Below are 21,511 nucleotides of genomic sequence, written 5' to 3'. Positions count from 1 at the left end.
TTCCGCCAGTCCTTGCGCTTTGCACCATGTGCGCTTAACCCACTGCATTACCGCCCAACTCCTGTAGACAACTTCTAAGCTCCAATTTATGGTGGTGTTGGGGATTAAAACTGGGACCTTGGTGCCTTAGGCATGAAAGACATTTTACATAATCACTATACTACTTCTCCCATCACCCTGAAGTTTCTGCCTACCAGCCCTCAGCAGAACACAAGAGACTCAGAACACACAGGTCACAGCCTCCTTTAATGAAACGCTTATCCATGCTGCTTCAGGTGACAGTGTCCCCATTCACTCACAGCAGGAGCACTGGTACTTCTGGCTTGTCATGCACCATATGTCAAGCTTTGCTGAGGCTCTGCTTCATCACCTATATGGCAATTTCCTGGGCGCCTGCACCCAGACCTGCTGGGCCACCTCCTAAATATTGCTGACCCTAAGCTGTGCTGGGCTGGCAGCCAGCATGCCCCAGGTGCCTCAAGAAAGAGCCTGGCCCATAAGGGCATGATCTGTTAAGAGTTGAACTTGAACTTGGCACTGTTCACCAAGGCTCTGTTTCAAAGCCTGAGACCTTGGTGAGGGAGTCGAGCAGCTGGAAGTAACTGTACTTGAGGTCATACTCCATGTCGTACCAGAAATTCACTGTGGGCAAAGGGAAGACCTGAGTGGGGTAGGTCCTCCTAGCCTGTAGCTCCCCCCCTCTGCCCCTCCACCCCAGGTACCCTGAGCATAGCCTCACCAGCAATACAGCCATGGGATTGTTGGACGTGATGGAACCACAGGGATGGTAGGTAGAGTAGCTCACCAGCCTGTACAGTACAGCGTAGGGCCTGGGCCTGACTGTAACTGGGGAACCGAGTCAAATCTGGAGCCAAGGGGTCCAGAGGGATCCAGGGCACCTGGGGATATGGCAGATGTCAGGGAGCAGCCTTGGGTACCTAGCTCTGTGCTTTCTGAAGGCAGAAACCAAGGCCCCTGCCCTGTTCAGCACTAGAGGCTAGGGCTGAGCAATCTTTCAGGTCAAGGCGCCATGTCCCCAGTTCTGTACCTGCAGTTCAGAATCTGGACTCCCACACCCACCCTCCCCAGGGTCCAGGAACCAGGCAGGCACCTTCTCCATAGCCTCTTCATCCACCAATTTAAAGGAGCTTTCTTCAGTCAGCTGGTAGGTTGCCGGCTTGTACAGCTCTATAGAATAGGAAAGATGGGGGTCCTCATATGGCCTGGGCCTATAGACAACACCCACCTGTCCCTAGGGTACAGGGCAAAAGGGCTGTGGTCCCAGTGCAACAGAGACACTGTTCCCACTCCAAGCCTGGGGCATCTGCCTGCCCAGGGCACTCACCAGCCTCTGTCACTAACTACTTGCTCCCCAGCCCTGCAGGTTGCACCCCTCCCCCTACCGTAAGGAATAAAGGGCCGGTCACTGGGGGGGTGCAACAGGAAGTGCTTCTCTCCTGATACCACGCAGTAGAGATTTTCATAATGGTCCTTATGTACTGCCAACAGAAGAGGTAAAGAGTCAGAGTCATGGGGGAGGGTGTGGATGGGGATGCAAGAAAGGGGCCTTGTAACCCAAGATGGTATATGGTCTGGCAGAGAAGTGCAGAGGTCATAGCAGGCAGCTCACCAGGCCTAGATCACTCCACTGACTGGGAACTCATGCCAACAGGGCATTCCTACCTTCACCCCTACTCAGGTAGCCTCAAGAGAGCTGTCTAGTGACTGAGACAAAAAAAGCATCCTCTGCCTCTAATGCCACAATACCTTCCCTTCATGCCGGGGGTCCCCAGATCCCAAAGAAATCTTAGAACATGGGCCTGGAAGGTAGCACAGTACATAGAGCATCTGAAGTGCGAGAGTGATTGATGCTTTAATTCTCTGCTCTTATAAATTAATGTCTTTTTTTGGTGAAATGGGAAAGATATCTTTAAACTATCAGCCCAACCTTCACCTAGGTCCCACCTTCCACTCTTAGGCACCTCCTCCCCTCTAACCCCCACCTATAGTCTCAACACCTACAAGATGTCACTGCAGCCGCATCCCCCAGCCAGAAGTTCACAGCATCGGGCATCTTACCTACAGGCCAGAGGAAAGAGGTAGTTCAGAAGATGAAGTCTCTGAGGGCCAGGCTGGGAATAATGGTGATGCCAGCACCAAGGAGAGGGTGAGGGTAGACAGCATAATGGTTATGAAAAGAGACTCTCATGCCTGAGGCTCCAAAGTCCCAGCTTCAATTCCCCCACACAAGCCAGAGCTGAGCAGTGTGCTGGTTTTAAAAAAAGGGGGGGGGGGGCCCAGGGAGACAGGTTGGGGGGGACCTCCACCCCTGGAACAGAAGGCAGCAGCCTTAAATGGTTCATTGAGATAAAGTCCAGGCCTGGGGTCTCCACTGAACACTGTGGGGTCAATGAGAAGCCACGAGGCCAGTGACCTGATCCCTAGGTCCTTACCCAGTGCCTCAGTGGCCCAGGGCACATGGGGCTCCAGGTCAGGCAGCAACTGGGGCAGCTCAGTTGGCAGGTTGGAGCACTGCTTTTGCACGTACAATACACCTGGATGTTGGGCCCGGCCCTCCAGCACATCCAGCACACGGCTCAGGGGCAGGCGGCACTCGGCGGGCAAGGCAAAGCGGTCCCCCCGCACAGCATCTGCATAACCATCCGGTGTCACAGCCACACTCACCTCCGTGGAGCCCACTGTAGCCCTGGAGGAGAGGATAGTCAATTCATATTCACGGCCCCGTGGCCTGCAACCCAGCCCCTGCCTGACCCAGACCACCCCACCTGAGGTAGGGGAGGGACCACTTGTGCAACGCCGGCCAGTGCTGCAAAGCATTGCGGATGATGCAGGGCCGGTTGGGGCAGATCCAGTCCCGGTAGAATTGCAGTGGTGTTGGGGGCGCCTCCAGGTAGGGCACGGCAAGAGGCAGGCTGAGTTCTGCGAAAGGAAATCCAGTGAAGCCACAGCACCCAGCTCCCATCCCGCCATCCAAGCCAGGAAGCTCTCTGGCAGGCCACCGTCACTGGGCAGTGACCACAGGACAAAGGAACCTGGATGAAGACTAGGAGAGTACATAGACACACCAGGATGAACCATGAGCATGCACAGGGCCAGGGGCTGCCACCAGCATACAACTCACCCACTCCACAGGGCCAGACCAACATCCACGAAGAGCCACTGAGGCCACAGGCCACTGTGGCTCTTGGTTCTGGAAAGCAACCCTACAATTTCTTTTTTTCTTTCTTTTTTATTAATATTTATTTACTAATTAATGAGGATATGGCATATGTAATGCCAGCAACTGAACTCAGGATGTCATGCTTGAGAGTCCCAACACTTTAGCCCCTGCACCACCTTCCAGGTTTAGGTCCTATTTCTTGAGCACCTAGCATGTTCTTAGTCCCCTGCTGAGTCAAAATGGAGATGTAAGTGGGTCCGGCGGTGGCGCAGTGGGTTAAGCGCATGTGGCACAAAGTGCAAAAGCGCAAGGACCGGCTTAAGGATCCCGGTTTGAGACCCCGGGCTCCCCACCTGCAGGGGAGTGAAGCAGGTCTGCAGGTGTCTTTCTCTCCCCCTCTCTGTCTTCCCCTCCTCTCTCCATTTCTCTCTGTTCTATCCAACAACAAACAACATCAACAATGGCAAAAATAATAAGCACAACGAGGCTACAACAACAAGGGCAACAAAAGGTGGAAAAAATGGCCTCCAGGAGCGGTGGATTCATGGGGCAGGCACCGAGCCCAGCAATAACCCTGGAGGAAAAAAAAAAAAAATCTCAAGATGCTGAGAACCCAGGAAGAGATGTACGGCCTTAGGAGGCCACAGGAGGAAAGGCGCAGGGTTTGGCTGTCATCTTGGTGAGACACATCCCCATGCTCATGCTAGGGGTGTCTTGTGTGACACCTATGTGGTCATTACCCTGGCCTGTGTCACTAATGCCATTTCTTCTTTTTTTTTTTTTTTAGTATTTATTGACTGATTTTTTTTTACCTCCAGGGTTATCGCTGGGGCTCAGTGCCTGTACTACGAATCCACTGCTCCTGGCGGCCATTTTTTCCATTTTGTCATTGTTATTATTGTATTGTTATTGGATAGGACAGAGAGAAATGGAGAGAGACAACGAGGAGGAAAGACAGACACCTGCAGACCTGCTTCACCACCTGTGAGTGACCCCTACAGGTGGGCAGCTGGGGGCTCAAACTGGGATCACTGTGCTCATCCTTGTGCTTCGCGCCATGTGCACTTAACCTGGTGTACCACCACCCAACCCCCAATATTACTTTTTATTTTTTCCTTTAAAATTTTTTAAAATTTCTTTATTGGGGGATTAATGGTTTACAGTCAACAGTAAAATACAATAGTGCATACATGCATAACATTTCCACAGAACGATACAACTCCCTCTAGGTCCTCCTTTACCATCATGTTCTAGGACCTGAACCTTCCCCCCCAACCTCAATATTATTATTATTATTATTTTTTGCCTCCAGGGTTATTGCTGGGGCTCAGTGCCTGCATCATGAATCTACTGATCCTGGAGGCCATTTTTCCCCCCTTTGTTACCCTTGTTGTTTTATCATCGTTGTGGTTATTATTGTTGTTGCTGTCATTGTTGTTGGATAGGACAGAGAGAAATCGAGAGAGGATTCAACTTCCGGAGGCGGAGCTACGAGCAGCAGATCGCTTTCTCTCCTCTCCTCTCCTCTCCTGGATCAACTAGGAATACCAAAGGAGACCACCCGGACCGAAACAAGACAGGACTAGAATGACCACAGAAACCCAGTAAATCACCCGTGAGTACAAACACGCGTGGCTGGTGACAGAGAGGAGAGAGGGGCCTAAGGAGAGATTAAGTGACTGCTAACAGTTCGACAGTTTGTCAGTGGAGACACCACCTCCAGTCTGCTCCACCAACAAGGGGACAGCTGAAGGGAGGAAAGGACTCCCCAGAGACTCACCAAGTACAACTCTGAGTCTCCATTGCTACTACCCTCAGAATCTGGAGCAGCAACAGGGAGGGACACCAGGGCACAGAGATCTAACTGGGAAACTCAGGAGAAGACCTATACTTCGGTGACATAGCTGAAGGGCTGTGAAAGTCTCTTTGCATAACCACTGGATTATCTCTGCCACACCCTGCTTTATCTCTTGGTCAGGAGTCATTGATTAAGCCAAGAAGCCTATTGATAGTTTAAAAGCCCTCAGGCTACCATAGCCTACAGGGGAAAGAAATCGAGAGAGGAGGGGAGACAGAGAGAGGGAGAGAAAACGACTCCCCTACAGGTGGGGAGCTGGGGGCTCGAACCGGGATCCTTATGCCAGTCCTTGCACCTTGCGCCATGTGCGCTTAGCCCACTGTGCTACCACCCGACTCTCCCCTCAATATTAATTTTTAATGGTGGAGGTGGGAACCAGAACATCACTTTGGCACACTCAATGCTGGAGATTAAATTTAGGATCTCATACATGAGGGTCCAACTTTATCCACTGTGTTACCTCCCAGGCCACATCTGTCACTTTATTGACTGTCTTGACATCCTGTTCATTCTATGTCCTCCTCCTCCTTTCCTCTGCTAACTACCCCCTTGTGATCTGCTTATGTCACTGATGAAGTTCCCTCCCTGACCATCCTTTTATAAAATTACAATCTGACATAGGTGGGGAAGAGGTTTATTTAGCAGGTTGAGCACAGGACTGGCAAGTGTGAGGTCTTAGATTTGACCCCCAGTACCACATATGCCAGATTGGTGGGGTGATCTGGTCTCTTTCTCATAAAATAAATCTTAAAACCAGAAATGGTAGGAGAGGCTAGGTAGTGGCTCACCCAATAAAACACATATAGTATCATGTGTGAGGACCTGGATTTAAGTTTTTAGTCCTTGCATACAAGAAGTTTCACAAACAGTGGAGCAGTGCTACAGGTGTTTCTCTTTCTCATTCTGTCCCTCACCTTTTATTAAAAAATGAGTAAGGGCTGGGAAGACAGCATAATAGCTATATAAAAAACTTTCATGCCTGAGCCTCTGCAGTCACAGGTTCAACCCCCAGAATCACCATAAGCCAGAAATGAGCAGTGCTCTGGTCTTCTTCTGTGTGTCTTTATTTGCATATCTCTCCTTCATTGAAATAATAAAATAAATTTAGAAATAAAAAGTCCTCTGGGAATAGTGGAGTAATGTAAGAACCAAGCCCCACAATAACCCTGGTGGCAAATAAATAATAAACAGAAGGAACAGGGAGACAGCTCACCTAGTTGGACACACACCTTACCACACACAAAGGCTGGGGTTCAAGCCTTGGGACCACATGGATGCACCATGACACTTGAAGCTCCAGGAATGGTTTAAAGTGCTATGGTATCTCTTACTCTCCCTATATCTGAAATAATGAAAAACGAGGGGGGAAATTGGACCTCGAGCAGTGGAATCATGCATGCATACATCAAAAATAAATTACTAAGGAAGTCAGGTGGTTGCACAGTGGGTTTAGTGCATGTGGCACAGAGAGCAAGGACTGGTGTAAGGATCCCGGTTCCAGCCCCAGGCTCCCCACCTGTAGGGGAATCGCTTCACAGGCGGTGAAGCAGGTCTGCAGGTGTCTTTCTCTCCCCCTCTGTCTTCCCCTACTCCCCTATTTCTTTCTGTCCTATCCAACAATGACTACATCAATAATAACTACAACAATAAAACAACAAGGGCAACAAAAGGGAAATAAATATTTTTTTAAATTATTAAAATTGAATAAATTATAACCTGCTCCTGTGTTTAAGAGGTGACACTGTGCATAAAGCACTGAACCCTGAAGCATGAGATCCTAAGTTTGATCCCCTATATCACATGTGCCAGAGTGATACTCTGGTTCTTTCTCTCCCCCCTTCAGCACCTTCTCCCCCATTTAATAAATAAAAATCTTTAAATCACCACCTACCCCCCCCCAACAATCCTTATACCTTCTCTTTTTCATCCCTACCATCCATCATTAACAGACTATCCACATATCTCAACTGTTTGATCTATCTTCTAGAATATAAACTCCATGGGGGATAGGCGGTGGCATAGCAGGTTAAGGACACATGCTTCGTGAAGCACAAAACCAGAGTGAGGATTCCAGTTCAAGCCCTCAGCTCCCTACCTGCAGGGGGGTCGCTTCACAAGTGGTGAAGCAGGTCTGCAGGTGTCTGTCTTTTCTCTCCCATCTTCCCTCCTCTCTCAATTTCTCTCTGTCCTATTCAACAATGATAGCAACAACAACAATAATAACAACGATAAACAACAATGGCAACAAAAGTGGAAAAATGGCCTCCAGGAGCAGTGGATTTGTAGTGCAGGCACCGAGCCCTTGCAATAACCCTGGAGGATATATATATATATATATATATATATATATATATATATATATATATATATATATTCCATGAAGTCAGATGTCACCCATCCCCTGGGCAGAGGGGAATACTCAGTGCTACAGATGCTCATGAAACATTTACTTAATGGCTGGAAGTCTCTTACCCTTCCTGGCTGGATGGCTGCTGCAGTGAAGTTGGCTTAATTCTACACTCTCTGAAAGCATGCCCCCACCCCAACCCTAGTCATCTTCCTAAATATAATCTCATCTTCCCACATGTGCAGGAGAAAAACCCTTTGATGGTTTACCACTATTTACAAAACAGTGCCTTGGCATGCATTCAAAGGGCTCATGATCCGGTCCAACCTACTCTTCCAGTCTGATTTCCTCCTGTCTAGTGCTTGCCCCTTACCACCATCTCTGGCCAGGCGGTGCCAGACTGTTCCTACTGTCCACTCAGCTGGAATGCCTTTCTACTGGATGTTGTACTTTTTTCCCCCTTAGATTTATTGAGAAAAGAGGACCAGGGTATCACTCGGGTACATGCAACCCTGAAGATTAAACTCAGGACCTCAGGTTTGGAAGTCCAATACTCTATTATCACTGAGCTCCCTCCTGGGGTTGCCAATTTTGTTGTCTTCAGTCTTGAAGTCTAGTTTGCCTTTATGCCCTGTGTTGGGCACTGGGCCTTCACAGTCAAGCTAGTCCATCAAAGTCACACCGAGGCACACTGGGAGGTGATTTTAGGCTCAGTAAATATCTCCATCTGTTCCTGGAATTCTTAAAACACCAGGAGGGCTGGAGGGACAGCATAATGATTATGCAAACAACTCCCATGCCTGAGGCTCTGAGGTCCCAGGCTTAATCCCCAGCACCACCAAAAACCAGAGTTGAGCAGTGCTTTGGTCTGTCTTTCATTAAAAATAAATTTTTTAGGGGCCAGGTGGTGGTACACCTGGTTGAGCGCCACCACCTGGCTAGGGTTAGGATTAGGGTTAGGGTTAGGGTTTAGGGTTTAGGGTTATGGTTATGGTTAGGGGTTGTAACCATGTTACAGTGGTAACCTGTAACAACCCCTAACCTGTAACGATGTTAGGGTTGGGGTTGTAACCATGTTACAGTGCGCAAGGACCCGGGTTCGAGCCCTTGGTCCCCACCTGCAGGGCGGAAAGCTTCACAAGTGGTGATGCAGAGCTGTAGGTATCTCTCTGTCCTCTCTCCCTCTATATCACCCACTTCCCTCTCAATTTCTGACTGTCTCTATCCAGCTAATAAATAAAGATAAAAATAAATAGATAAATAAATTTTAAATAAAGTATTAAAAATTAAATAAAACACATGGAAACTGTTTGTTTTTGCCACCAGGGTTATCGATAGAACTTGGTGCTTACCTGACAACTGCACAGTGATTATCTTTTTTGTTTTTTTTCACCCAAACACATCTCAAGACCGCTCATCAAAAAAAAAGTATTAGGTTGTTGAAGAGTCATAATGCATTTTTGCATAAAATCTTGAAAGAATGCATCATTTAATATTGTCTGACAACCTAATATTAAAAACAAATAACCAGAAACCAGGAGTCAGGTGGTAGTGCAGTGAGTTAAGCGCAGGTGGCCCGCAAAGCAGCAAGGACTGGAATAAAGAACCTGGTTCTAGCCCCCGGTTCCCCACCTGCATGGGAGTCCCTTCACAGTGAAGCAGGTCTGCAAGTGTCTTTCCCTTCTGTATTGCTCATCTCTTTCCATTTCTCTCCGTCCTATCCAACAATGACAACATCAACAACAATAACTACAACAACAACAAAAAAGGGAAACAAAAGGGAAATAATATTAAAAAAAATAATTAACTTTGAGGTCTAAGGGGTGGCGCATTGAATCTGATCCCTGGCATCATGTGTTCCAGAGCGGTGCTCTGGTTTCCCTTCTCTTTCTCTATTAAGTAAATCTTTACACAGAAGAATGGAAATAGCCTCACTGGTACAACTAGGATTTGTATGCCTGAGGCTCCCAGTTCCATCCCTGCTGCTGTATTTTCTTTCTCAATGAATAAGATAAAGCTTTAAAAAATTTTTTTAACTATTTATTCCTTTTTGTTGCCCTTTTTTGTTGTAGTTATGACTGATGTCATTGTTGTTGGATAGGACAGAGAGAAATGGAGAGAGGGGAAGACAGAGAGGGGGAGAACGATAGACACCTGCAGACCTCTTTCACCGCTTGTGAGGTGACTCCCTTGCGGGGGGGGGGTGGGGGGGGGTAGAACCAGGATCTTTACGGGTCCTTGCGCTTTGCACCACCTGCGCTTAACCCGCTGCGCTACTGTCAGACTCTCAATAAAGGTTTTTTAAAAGTACTTGCTAAGGTGCATATTCATGCTTGAGAGTCCAGTGCTTTATCCACTGCGCCAACTCCCAGACCACTAAGGTGCATATTCAAAGTGTTCACTGCAACTGTATTGAAAATAGGGTTAGGGTTAGGGCTTGCCTTCCTCTCTCCATTTCTCTCTGTGCTATCCAACAACGACAACATCAATAACAATAACTACAGCAATAAAACAAGGGCAACAAAAGGGAATATATATATATATATATATATATATATATATATGTATATAGTGGTTCATAAAGGCATGCAGTTCAAAGGTCTGCAAAAAAAATAATAAATTAGCAAATAGGCTGGAAATGACCTCTATGCTTATCAACCGTGAACTGGTTAAGTGAATGAAAGCACTAGCACACAGGTGTGAAAGACTGGGGCCAGGGCTTGATGGCATGCTATGGTACAAGCTGTGAGGCATGCTAGGCAGTTTGTATAAGAAAAGTAGTAATAGTCATATGTGTGTGTGGGTAGGTACAGAGTTATTTCTGAAAAGATGTAAACTGAGGCCTGAAAAAAAAATTTTCTTTATAGTCAAACTCCTTTGTGGAGTCAGGACCTTCAGCATGTGCTATTTCCCCTCTCCTGACCTCACCCTGGGGCTCCATGGCACTGCCATGTGGTGCTAGGGTCCAACCGGGGGTAGCCAGCTACAAAGCACCGCTCCACGCCGAGGTGTCTTCCAGCTCCCCTTCCGTCCCCTCGGGGCCCCACCCAGCTCAGGCTATGGGTGGTGGCGGCGCTGGGCTGCAAAACCATGTGTATGTGCTGTTCTGAGAGGAGTGAGACCAGAAGAGCCAAATGGCAGAGGGAGAGAAGCGAAAAGGTGGAGCCGGGAGGCGCAGAGGGCGAGTTCTCAGGGGAAGTGGGGAGCGGGGGCGGGAGGCGAGAGAGAAGGGTCCCCAGGAAGGGGCCGAGGGCGCCCCGAGCTAACATCTCCTCCCCCGCACGCTTGAGGTCGTTTTATGTCTGGCGCGGGGACGCCACAGCCTCCAGGACATGCCACTCACCCCTCGCCGCAGCCGGGAACTCTCGTAATTGCCTGCGCACCGCACCCAGAGCCGCGTCCGCCATGACGCCTACGTGCCCCACCCCCTCCTGGAGGGCCCGCCCCTCCTGGAGACCTTGCTGGAGTGCACGCGGTGTTAACAAATGATTGTGTTTATTAATGATTCAGACGTCAGTACAAACTGATCTGCTAAAAACAGCCTCTGCCCTGAGGCCTGAGGAGGGGCGCACCATGATCTGGACAAAGTACAAAAGTCATAAATAAGGGTCTTCCACGCGTAGGAGGGCAGCCAGCCTAGACATGCAAGGGCCTTGGTCACAGGCTGTGCAGGAGGGCAGAAGGGACGCCAGGCTACCCCCCCTTTCACCACAGCCGCACTGTGTGCCAGTTTGGGGACAGAAGGGGTGTGTCCCATGGGGTGAGGCCACCTTCATGGAGTCCTGGGGTCAAGGTCTGTTAGAGAAGTGAAGGGGCCTCCACCAATTTAGCACATATGCTGGTGGAGACAGCTGGGCCCTACTGGATGCAATTTCTGTGTCAGTCTTCCTAGAGCCAACAAGCAGGTGGCTCATCATATCCAGAGTGAGGAGGTGTGTGACTTGTAGCTGTGGTCAAGCTTTCTGAAGAAGAACCTGGAGTCACAGCTCTCCACCCTAATTCTCCTACAGCTGCTTTACTACTCAGTCCTAATCTACCTCATGTGTCCCCTTTCCCCCAACTGTCCTCATTCTACTGTCCCCTAACCTCTATCACTTACCTGTCCTACCTGCCATATCATCAGTGCATCTCAGTACCCCAGCTGCAGTACTGCATGCCTCCCTCCTCCATTTTCCAGTATTGTGACCACCAGGATGCCCAGAACTATCTTTGAGGTTTCTCCTTGAATCATGTACCCTAGAGGCTACCAGTCAATCCATAATCCAGCAGTTAGGCTTGGTGTGTGCTGCCTTTTTTTGGTGAGAGGCAGTCTGTGTAAGCCAGGGTGGTGAAGAATGTGAGACATGGCCAGGTGCACAGCCAGTCAAGCAAGTGCTCTAGCAGTGAACACTCAGCTGTGCCTGTGGTCAAGGTCCTTAGAGTGGACTGGTGCCCTGTAAACTGTGAGGGAAGTCACTCGGGCTACAGGGAAGTGGGCTCTGCTCCAGCAGCCTGCTGAGGGGATAGGACAGAGAACAGGGAAGGCTCAGGGGACAGGGGAAGGAGACCAGCAGAGGACTTACTGTCCCGCAGCAATGACCCATGACTGGCTCCATAAGCTCTGACCAGGAGAGAGGGAAGCACAGAAAGACACACAATACAAGGACCCTCTTGGGGAGGGTGGGGACCGGAATGTAGGGCTCAGGACTTGATAGTACAAGCCTCTTGGTGGCTGGGAATGCCCTGGAGGGCCAGAGGGCTCTGCAGAGAGGCGGCTTTCTCTGGCAGCCAGGGGAATGCAGCTAGTATGGGAGGGGAAGTGGAGGTAGAGGTGAAGGGTTCTGCATACATTACCCCCACAGCTCACCTCCAGCCCACTAAATACCCTGTATGTGCTCCACCCCAGGGAGCTGATCCCTGCAGTAATTTCACATGGCTTCTGAGAGAGGGCCAGCCCTTCTCAATTCCCTCAGATGGAGCAGGATGCTCACAGCACCAAGGTGACAAAAGACTCAAGACCTACCCCTGCATGAGCCACTGAAGGGGCTATGGGGGCAGGAGTCCAAAACAGTGAGGCAACAGTCAGGGAAATAAATTAATAAATACAGGGGCCCCGTGAGGAGAACTGGAGAAGCCATCTCCCCTCTGAGCACTAATCCCTGCTGTCCACCCCAAGTGTCCCCACAGATGGCAAGTGGAGGCAGGGCTGCAGCACAGACAAGGTGGAGCTCTTATCCCAGATAGACTTCTGGAATTCAGACTCTGCGTTCCATGCGCTGCTCCACAGCTCGAAGCAGCAGTTCTGAGTATTGCTCTAGAAGGGCCTGTGTCTGCTCAACCCCCACAGTTCCAGGGCTCCCTCCTGGGCTGGCCAATACTTCCCCAGACAATGCTTCCAGTTCCTGACGCACCGAAGAGAAAGTGTTTCTGAGTAGCTGTGTGATGCGACTTTGCTCTGCTGAGGGTGTCTTGCAAGCAGCTACCTGCAAGAGAACCCCAGAAATGACTTGGAGAAACAGTGGAGGGGTTGTCATTGGAAGTACAAAAGGGAGGGACCCCGCCTAGGCCTAGCCTGTCAGAAACTGCATGCCAAGGTGGGGGTTGCTGGGACTGCAACATAGCAAGCATACCCAGTCTGACTAGACCAGAGGATTTGGACAGTTTCTGCAGGTGGCCCCAAAGGGGAAAGCCATCAGACCATAGCACTACCTACACATGTTAGCAGCTCCTCTCTCCTTTTTTGAGGCTTGGTCCATGAAAAGGGTTACTAGAGATAATTACACCTGGAGCAACAGGTATAACTTGGATTTGTCCTTAGAAAACAGGACATATGGTCTCTACTTCCTGATGAGCTTAGCTTTCAGTCAAAAATGAACAGTGGCCCAGCATGTGGCATAGTGGATAAAACACTGGACTCTCAGATCTTTTTTTAAATCTATTTATTTTTCTTGCCTCCAGGGTTATTGCTGGGGCTCAGTGCCTGCACCACTGCTCCTGGAGGCCACCCCCCCATTTTGTTGCCCTTGCTGTTGTAGACTTGTTGTGGTTATTATTATTGTTGTTGATGTTGTTCATTGTTGGACAGGACAGACAGAAATGGAGAGAGGAGGGGAAGGCAGAGAGGGGGAAAGAAAGATAGACACCTGCAGACCTGCTTCATTGCCTGTGAAGCGACTCCCCTGCAGGTGGGGAGTCAGGGGCTCGAACTGGGATCCTTACGCCAGGCCACGTGCACTTAACCCTCTGTGCTACTGCCCGACCCCCCCCAAGTTCAATTCTTGATATTGTATGCAGTCCTCTCTCTCCTTCCCTCCCTCCCTCCTTTCACCACCTATTTCCTCTCCCTCCCTCTCAATTTCTGACTAATGAGGACTTTTTATTTTATTTTATTATTATTTTTTCTTTCTTCCCTTTTGCTGCCCTTGTTGTTTTATTGTTATAGTTACTATTGTTGTCGTTGTTGGATAGGACAGAGAGAAATAGAGAGAGGAGGGGAAGACAGAGAGGGAGAGAGAAAGACACCTGCAGACCTGCTTCACCACCTATGAAGCGACTCCCCTGCAGGTGGGGAGCTGGGGGCTCAAACCAGGATCCTTATGCCAGTCCTTGCGCTTTGCACCATGTACACTTAACTTGCTGAGCTACTGCCCGACTCCCTACTTTTTATTTTTTTTTTTAACAAAAAGAGATACGGCCAGGGAAGTGGTGCAGTAGCTAATGTTAAACATATTTTTTTTGTTGTTGTTTGCTTATTTTAGCTTAAGATTTGTCAATAAGAAATAGAGAAAACAAACAGATCATCACTAGCATATGGATGCCAGGACCTGAACGCAGGATCTCAGTTTGAGAGTCCAATGTTTTGTCCACAGCATCAACTTCAGGAACTCTAGAGTGTTATACTTAAAAGCAGAAAGTCTTGAGTTCAAATCCCCAGCACTGCATGTGCCAGAGTGATGCTTTAGTTCTCTCTCATGTTAATAAATAAATCTTTAAAAATTAAAAAGTCTAAGGAAGAAATAAAGAAATTCCAAGCCTGCTGACCTGACCTGAGTTCTTTTTTTTTTGCCTCCAGGGTTATTGCTGGGCTCATTGCCTGCACCATGAATCCACTGCTCTTGGAGGCCATTTTTTCCCCTTTTGTTGCCCTTGTTGTTGTAGCCTTGTTGTGGTTATTATTGTTGTTGATGATGTCGTTCATTGTTGGATAGGACAGAGAGAAATGGAGAGAGGAGGGGAAGACAGAGAGGAGGAGAGAAAGATAAACACCTACAGACTTGCTTCATTGCCTGTGAAGCGACCCCCCTGGAGGTGGGGAGCTGAGGGCTCGAACCGGGATCCTTATGGTGGTCCTTGCACTTTGCGTCACATGCACTTAACCTGCTGTGCTACCACCCGACCCCCCTGACCTGAGTTCTAAACTCACTTGCCTATGCACCAGGCTTTCTATAATTTTTTTGCCTCCAGGGTTATCGCTGGGGCTAGGTGGCCTGCATTATGAATCCATTGCTCCTGGTAGCCAGTTTTCTTTTTTTTCTTATTTTTTTAATTTTAATTTTTATTTATTTATTCCCTTTTGTTGCCCTTGTTTTTTTTATTGTTATAGTTATTATTGTTGTTGTTGAATAGGACAGAGAGAAATGGAGAGAGGGAGGGGAAGACAAAGAGGAGGAGAGAAAGATAGACACCTGCAGACCTGCTTCACCGCCTGTGAAGCGACTCCCCTGCAGGTGGGGAGCCGGGGCTCGAACCGGGATCCTTATGCCGGTCTTTGTGCTTTGCGCCACCTGTGCTTAGCCCGCTGTACTACAGCCCAACTCCCGCCATTTTTCATTTTTATTGGATAGAACAAAGAGAAATTGAGAGGGGAAGGAGAGAGACAGAGAGACACCTGCAGACCTGCTCCACCACTTGTGAGGCGACCCCTCTGTAAGTGGGAAGCTGGGGGCTTGAATCAGGATCCTTGAGCGGGTCCTTGTGCTTCATACTCCATGCCCTTAACCCAGTGCACCACTGTCTGACCCCCTGTGCCAGGCTTTCTCAATGGCATCACCCACCTTATCATTATTGCTCTAGACACTCAGCTGTCTAAAACACCAACCATACCCAGTGCACTGCCCAATGTGGGTGTGTACACTTACCAAGTGGTAGAGCCTCACAGCCTGGCGGACATTGCCCTGGAGCTCTGCCACAAGCTGTTCACACTGCTCCAGGCTCACAGCTGGCTCTGAGAGGATCAGAGATAGCTGAGTAAGACCCAGCAAAGATGCCTTAGTTGACCTCCCTCCCAGGGGTATTCAGAACAGGAGTGGCCCACCCCAACACTGCACCTCCTCCACTAGCCCTCAATACCCTCCAACACTACACAGAAAACAATTTAGGGAGGGGTTCAGAAGGGACCAGTAGGGGTCACAGGGTGAGAGCATGAAAGCTGGCAAGTGTCTCACCATCAGGGGTGTGACTTATGGACAAGACAGGAGCAGACAGGACAGGAAAATACCAGAGGCTGTACACACAGAAATGGGATGGAGGCAGAGATGGGCCAGCAGAGACAAGAGAAGACTGGGCGGAGAGGAAAGCTGAGTGTTGTGCATACCTGAGTCATGGGTCGGGGCTGCCCCTGGCCTGGCACACTCTATAGGGCCAGGTGCCTCCTCAGGGGATGGGGGCTGCATGTTCCCAGGACCTGGGAGGAGGCTGTTTGCTGACACTTGCTGGACACAGGGGCTACTGGGCCCAGGCTGAGTCTGCCACTCTGTTCTAAGCTTGGGAGTCACACCCTCCCCTGAATAGCCTGGCCTCTCAGATGTACTGTGGGCCTTCCTGAGGTCTGCTGAGCAGCCTGGCTGCTGGACCTCACCAGCAGCCCGGCCCTTGGCTGTGGAAGAGAAGGTGGTCAGGGTAGGATATTCTGGCAGTGGCTTTGGGATGTCTAGGACCAGGTGAGCCCGGCTAGGCAGGATCTTCTTGCTCAGTGTTGAGGCTTGGATGGGGGCAAGAGCTTGAGGTTCAACAGCCAGACCCAGGTTATCCCCAACAGAGAAGCTCCGGGGTATCTTGGTCTTGGAACTGGGACTAGGTATCTGATAGAAGTGGGGCTGGGACAGGTGGTTGTCAGCCTGGGGCAGGAAGCGCCGGCCCTGGGTGTCCATCTCCCGTGACAATAGTAGGTTTGCTGGAGGGGCCATATCTGTAGAGAAGTCAGAGATCTATGCAGTTCATGTGGGAGGAAGTGACCTGCATAGTATACTCAGTCCCTAGCAGCTGATGCCCCCTGTGCACACACCAATGGATCCCCACATGCCAAGTGGCCAGCACAGGGACTCATCAATACTCCCTCAGGGCCCCGTCCTTTATCAGGCCCAAGTGTCCACTGCCCATACCCAAGAGCTTCACCCACCAGGCTCCTCACCCTGTGGTGCCAGACTCTGCACAGACTGGGCTTTCTGGAATCCACCTTGGGGGGTAGCTATGTCCACTCTCTTGGGGGCCCAGTTGTACTCCTGGCTGAGACGGCGTCGTGGCAATAACACAGGGGCTGTCTGCTGGGGGCATGTGTTTCCAGGGGAGTGCTCCACCTCAGGGGGTGCTCCAGGAGGAGTGGCACTGATGTGGCTTGGCTGTTGCCTGGGAGCCTGTGGTACCTGAACTGATCTTGACATCAGTGCCAGGTTTAAGGAGGCTGGAGATGGTTCCCTACAGGGAGGAGATAAGAGAGGGAGGCCTAGAAAAGGGTTCAGGGATCTTCCCTGCCAAGATAGGAAGCAGCTCGCAGCACTAGAGTAGCTAGGTGGTAAGGGCAGGCACAGGGTTGGGCCATGATGACTGCTCCCACATTTGTATAGCAAGACCCCACTAGGAGGGAAGAGGGCTGCATGCTGACCCCAGGGAGCTCTGAGAATCCAGGACATTCCAAGGTCCTTTTGGGAGAGCAGGCACTGAGGAGCAGTACCTGAGTGAAGGAGTCTGCATTTGCAACAGGAAGCGTGCAGAGATGCTTTGAGACTCAGTCCGATCCGGCACCTGAACTGGGCTTCCTGCCGTGGTGACAGTAACTAGGGAATGAGGCAAACACATCCCAGCTCTTGCTCCCCAAAAGGATAACCCCAAGCCACAGCCTGCCAGACAGGGAAAAGGGCAGAGTGCAGGGGCTGTACCTGGTGCAGCCCCATTGGCTAAGGTCTCAAAGTGCTGTTTTAGAAATTGCTCCTGATCTGGGGTCCGGGGGCTGCCTTCCTGCAGCCCATAGGGACCAGGGCCTCCCTCTTCTTCCTCTTCCTCATCACCCTCAGCTGGCTCTTCAAGGTCTGAGGAAATGCCATCCACACTCAGGGGCTCCGTGCTCTCAGAGTCTGGATGTGGGGGTCAGGGAGAGAAGTATCATGCTATCCCCATCTGCCGCCAGAGCCTCTACTCCCACCTCTGTCCAAGGAGCCACATGGCCTAGCTATCCCTCAGACTGTGGCCTTACCTTCATTGGGGTGTTCAGGGCTGGAAAGGCGGCTGCTGCTGTAGTCCACAGAGCAAGCACTGTCAGGGCTGTGCTTCTCTGAGTTCCGGTCCCCCGGGTACGTTCTTCCCAGGCTCCTGCGGGATGGAGCCTGCACCTGGAACTCACTGCCAGGAAGGTCAGCAGGGAAAAGGAAAAGCAGTGAACAAAAAAGAGCAGCAGCCCCCCAAGCTCCAGCCCACCTTCTTCCTTCCTGTGAGTAGGACATAGACCATGGAAGTAAGAAGGGGTGTCACATACCGAGCACCCCAGGGTCAAAGCTCCCCTAACAAACTTCTCAGAGGGAAGGCAAGACAGGAGGCCATGTGGCCCAGAGGTCTGGGGAGGGCATGACCCTTACCTGGTATCCAGGGTGGGGCTGTCACTCGGTTCTGGGTAGACAATACCATCCTCAGTGGGTACAGACTCCAGGTCTTGGGAAAAGACCCCTTCTTCTTGGGACAACAATCGGATAATGTGGGGGCAGGAACAGGGTTGGGAAGCCTGAGGTCGGCGGAGTTTTTCATTCTGGGGACAAAAAAGGGGCATTACTGAGATTGCTGGTATGAGAAGGTCTGAGGAAGGAGGTGGAAGTGGGTAAGGATTCATGTGTATCAATTCTGGGGGAGAACTGGCCAGTTCAAATCTAAGAATAGACAATAAGCAGAGTTAAGCTGAGTCCTCAGTGTTCTTAAACTTTTGGAAGACTGTATTAGCATTCTTGGCTGACAACCTCCAGCCACCACCTACTGTTATGAGCCCCCCTCCCAGGACAGAGGCTGCCAGATCTATGCTTCCCTGTCCCAACCCCTTACCTTGTCCCCATGCTTCATGGCCAGCAGTGCATGAACTCTGAGCCATGTGGCAGAGCATACACAGCTGGCCCAGTGCTCAGGCCCCAGGTACTGGCTTGAGGGAGGGAGACTCTTGGGAGACCTGCCTGCTGGGAGAAAAATGGCTCACCTGGCTAGCGCCTGAGGTCTCAGGGGCCTGTTCACCAGATGGGGCCTTGACTAGTGAGCACCGTCCCCGAGGACTGGGGGCCAGGATGTCCAGCTGCCGCAGGTCGAGCATGGAGCGCACACTGAGCTCTACGCCTGGCTGAGCCCAGCGTCCTCTTCTTCTGGGGCCTTGACTGGCTGTGGAAGCTGGGTCCAGGAACGCCTCTGTTCCCTGGGCCTGAGGTGGGAGGTGTCAGTTAACAAGACCAATCATACAACTTTATGAGCAGACACTCCATATCACTGAGTGCCAGGCACTGCACATATGTCAGCTCATTTGCTCCTTCACTTCATAGAGCAGGCACTCTTACATGCCTGTCCTCACAGAGGAGAAGCTAAAGCACAGAGGGTTCCAGGTATGTACATAATTTCCTCTATCCTTCTGAAGTTTGAGTTCACATCCTAACCTGGCCTCTTTAGAATTATGATTTCTCCTCATGTCAATAAACTGGCTTATCCCAACCCCCCCAAAAACATGGTTTCTCCACACTATACCGTTGGATCTTTATCTTGAACCTTATGTCTACCATTTGTCTCAGAAACCCCCTTTCTACTCCTCGCCTCATCTATTCTGTATCCCCAGCCCCCAGGCAGCTGAGCCAGTAGAGCACTCCCTCTAGTGGTGAGCCTTTGTAGCCTACCTTATCTGGCTTCCAGGAAGGAAATCCTGGACTTCTCCCCCATCCCCATCCCACCACCACCACGTCACCACCACCACCACCACCCCCCACTTCACCTAGGACCTGCCCAGCTGCTCCAACCCCTCCCACAGCTAGTTCCTCTCTTGGATATAAGTGGTGGAACCTGTAGGCAGACCCTCATACTTAAGTACCTCAAAGAGCCCTGCCTTCACCTTCCTTAGCCTCTTCTAACTTTGGAGGGGTATTTTAGCAAAGAAATAATGTGACTTACCTGGCTCATCTCCCAGTGGGACAGGCTGCGGGGCAGGGCTGGGCTGGGAACAGAGGCTAGACAGAGACAAAGGGTCAGAGAGAGTGTTGCCTGGCCTCACACTAGTTCACACCTGAGGTAGCCACAGTGATGCTCTTGTTCCTCAGTTAACACCACTGACCCCACAGTCCTAGGAAAGGGACGTCTGACCCCACCCAGACCTCCACAGACCTAGCTCTTTCTTGGCACCCTTGGCAAGGACAGGCAGAGCAGGAAGTTCTTCTTCTTCTGTGCCCTCATCTTCTGCCTCCTTGTCACTGTCTGATGAGAGAGCTGGTCCAGTAGTGAGCATCGATGGGACCTCATGCCTGAGTCCAAGCCAAGAAAGGTCAGTAGGAGAAGAGCAGGACATTATGGGGCTCTCTGCTGGGAGACTTGCTGAGAGTTGCTACATGGCAGGCTCACAGCATGGAGACCACAGGACATTCTGTACAACCACTCAATACTTTCCCACATGCAGCAACACACTCTCACCGGGAGGGTCCAGCCTTCTGAGGAGAGGATGGGGTCTTGGCCCCTCGTTGCCGCTGGCGCAGCTCAGCTAGACGCTGCCGCATGCTGATGGTCATCTCAGAGCTCAGGCGCCACACAAATATGCAGCTAGGGAAGAGTTGCAGAGTTAGGTGAGAAGGAAAGGTGGGACACTGGGGATGAGACCAGGGCTACCTGCAAACCTTCAAGTGCCAGATCAGGCCAATGAAGAGACAGCACTTGGTGTATGTAGATTAAAGTATCTGCAGATAGTATCCCAGAAGTATCTGCAGCCCAGAAGGAGACTCTGTCTCAGGGAAGCTCACCTGTCTCCTGACACAGAGATGAGATGTCTGCAGTCATTACTGAATTTCATGCCAGTGACAATCTCTGTAAAGAAGAGTAAATAGGACTTGGAGGTCACCTTGAATTCCCAGCCAGTCCCAACAGTGAAGACAGAGAGGACTGGAAGGGAGGAGGGGCAGGCCAGTCTGCTGGATTCCAAGAAATAAAAAAGGGAAAGAAATGTATTGGTGGACAAGGTCACTCACCTGAGTGGCCAAACATGGTGGCCACACACTCGCCTGAGGAGAAGTCAAAAATGGAGAGGTTCTTGTCAGAACAGCTGGTGGCAATGTAGCTCCCAGATGGATCTGTCTGCACCTGTTGAGTGGGACACACAGCTGGCAGGATAGCACCAGCCCCTCCATGCCATCCCTTCATCTTTTTCTGTCTGGCCCAATGACCATCTCCTGGGCTCTTACCTTGATTAGTGTGCCATCTTCACCCTGTGACCCTTTATATAGCTTCTTCTGCTTCCCGCTGCTGATGTTAAAAATCCTGCAGGCACAAAAACAGTCTCACTCACACAAGGAGGGCACAGCACACCTGGTGGCAGGATCATCAGCATTCATCCAGTCCCACTTCCTCTGGAAGCCATCCCCTAAGTCAGAGGCTGGAGGGCTACACCTCTTAACCAAGGGAAAGCACTGCCCTGTCAGTCCTGGACAGAGATAGGTGCAGGGACTGCCTTCTTGGGCATAGAGAGTGTGGCCTGAGAAAGGAAGGCCCACCTGATGTTGCGGTCCTGGCAGCCAATGGCTGTGTACTTCCAGCTGGGCTCCACATCCATGTCATAAAGCGTTGTCTTGCGCACCACATGGTGTGTCCGTGTGAACTGTACTCCATCTCCAGACTGAAGGGGATGGAACATATAGGCAGACCCCATGCTGATGCT

The 21,511-nt window shown here is 50.6% G+C and overlaps 2 protein-coding genes across 9 annotated transcripts in view; both read right to left on the bottom strand.

The window, feature by feature from the left end:
* Positions 1-227: 227 nt before the first annotated feature.
* On the bottom strand, positions 228-10,850 carry JMJD7 (jumonji domain containing 7). Of its 2 annotated transcripts, none has more exons than XM_060175050.1 (8): positions 10,730-10,850; positions 2,787-2,940; positions 2,454-2,707; positions 2,023-2,079; positions 1,404-1,499; positions 1,112-1,188; positions 740-899; positions 228-661 (listed from the first exon to the last, which is right to left on the bottom strand). In XM_060175050.1, the coding sequence occupies exons 1-8, from the start codon at positions 10,791-10,793 to the stop codon at positions 615-617; spliced, it is 909 nt and encodes a 302-aa protein (XP_060031033.1). In that variant the 5' UTR covers positions 10,794-10,850; the 3' UTR covers positions 228-614. The 2 variants fall into 2 exon arrangements, with proteins under 2 accessions (XP_060031033.1, XP_007536400.1); XM_007536338.3 differs by having other exon boundaries at positions 228-642.
* Positions 10,851-10,864: 14 nt separating this feature from the next.
* The window catches only part of MAPKBP1 (mitogen-activated protein kinase binding protein 1), an 85,594-nt gene continuing 74,947 nt past the window's right edge, over positions 10,865-21,511 (bottom strand). For 3 of the 7 annotated variants that reach the window (XM_060175040.1, XM_060175044.1, XM_060175043.1), the window contains exons 16-31: positions 21,348-21,469; positions 21,039-21,114; positions 20,826-20,937; positions 20,601-20,664; positions 20,278-20,403; positions 19,975-20,111; positions 19,765-19,820; positions 18,815-19,030; positions 18,213-18,379; positions 17,834-17,979; positions 17,520-17,714; positions 17,315-17,417; positions 16,775-17,058; positions 15,959-16,552; positions 15,504-15,589; positions 10,865-12,848 (exon numbers count right to left, since the gene is read on the bottom strand). In XM_060175040.1, the coding sequence (XP_060031023.1) occupies positions 12,621-12,848; positions 15,504-15,589; positions 15,959-16,552; positions 16,775-17,058; positions 17,315-17,417; positions 17,520-17,714; positions 17,834-17,979; positions 18,213-18,379; positions 18,815-19,030; positions 19,765-19,820; positions 19,975-20,111; positions 20,278-20,403; positions 20,601-20,664; positions 20,826-20,937; positions 21,039-21,114; positions 21,348-21,469 (2,712 nt within the window). In that variant the 3' untranslated portion in view covers positions 10,865-12,620. Of the gene's footprint in view, positions 12,849-15,503; positions 15,590-15,958; positions 16,553-16,774; positions 17,059-17,314; positions 17,418-17,519; positions 17,715-17,833; positions 17,980-18,212; positions 18,380-18,814; positions 19,031-19,764; positions 19,821-19,974; positions 20,112-20,277; positions 20,404-20,600; positions 20,665-20,825; positions 20,938-21,038; positions 21,115-21,347; positions 21,470-21,511 lie in introns of those variants that run through there. The other 4 variants (XM_060175042.1, XM_007536329.3, XM_060175045.1 and 1 more) reach the window with 4 other exon arrangements.

Source organism: Erinaceus europaeus, chromosome 16 (assembly GCF_950295315.1).
Source record: "Erinaceus europaeus chromosome 16, mEriEur2.1, whole genome shotgun sequence".
Classification (NCBI taxonomy): domain Eukaryota; kingdom Metazoa; phylum Chordata; class Mammalia; order Eulipotyphla; family Erinaceidae; genus Erinaceus; species Erinaceus europaeus.
Note: the sequence above shows the minus strand (reverse complement) of the source record. Positions and strands in the feature narration are given on the sequence as shown.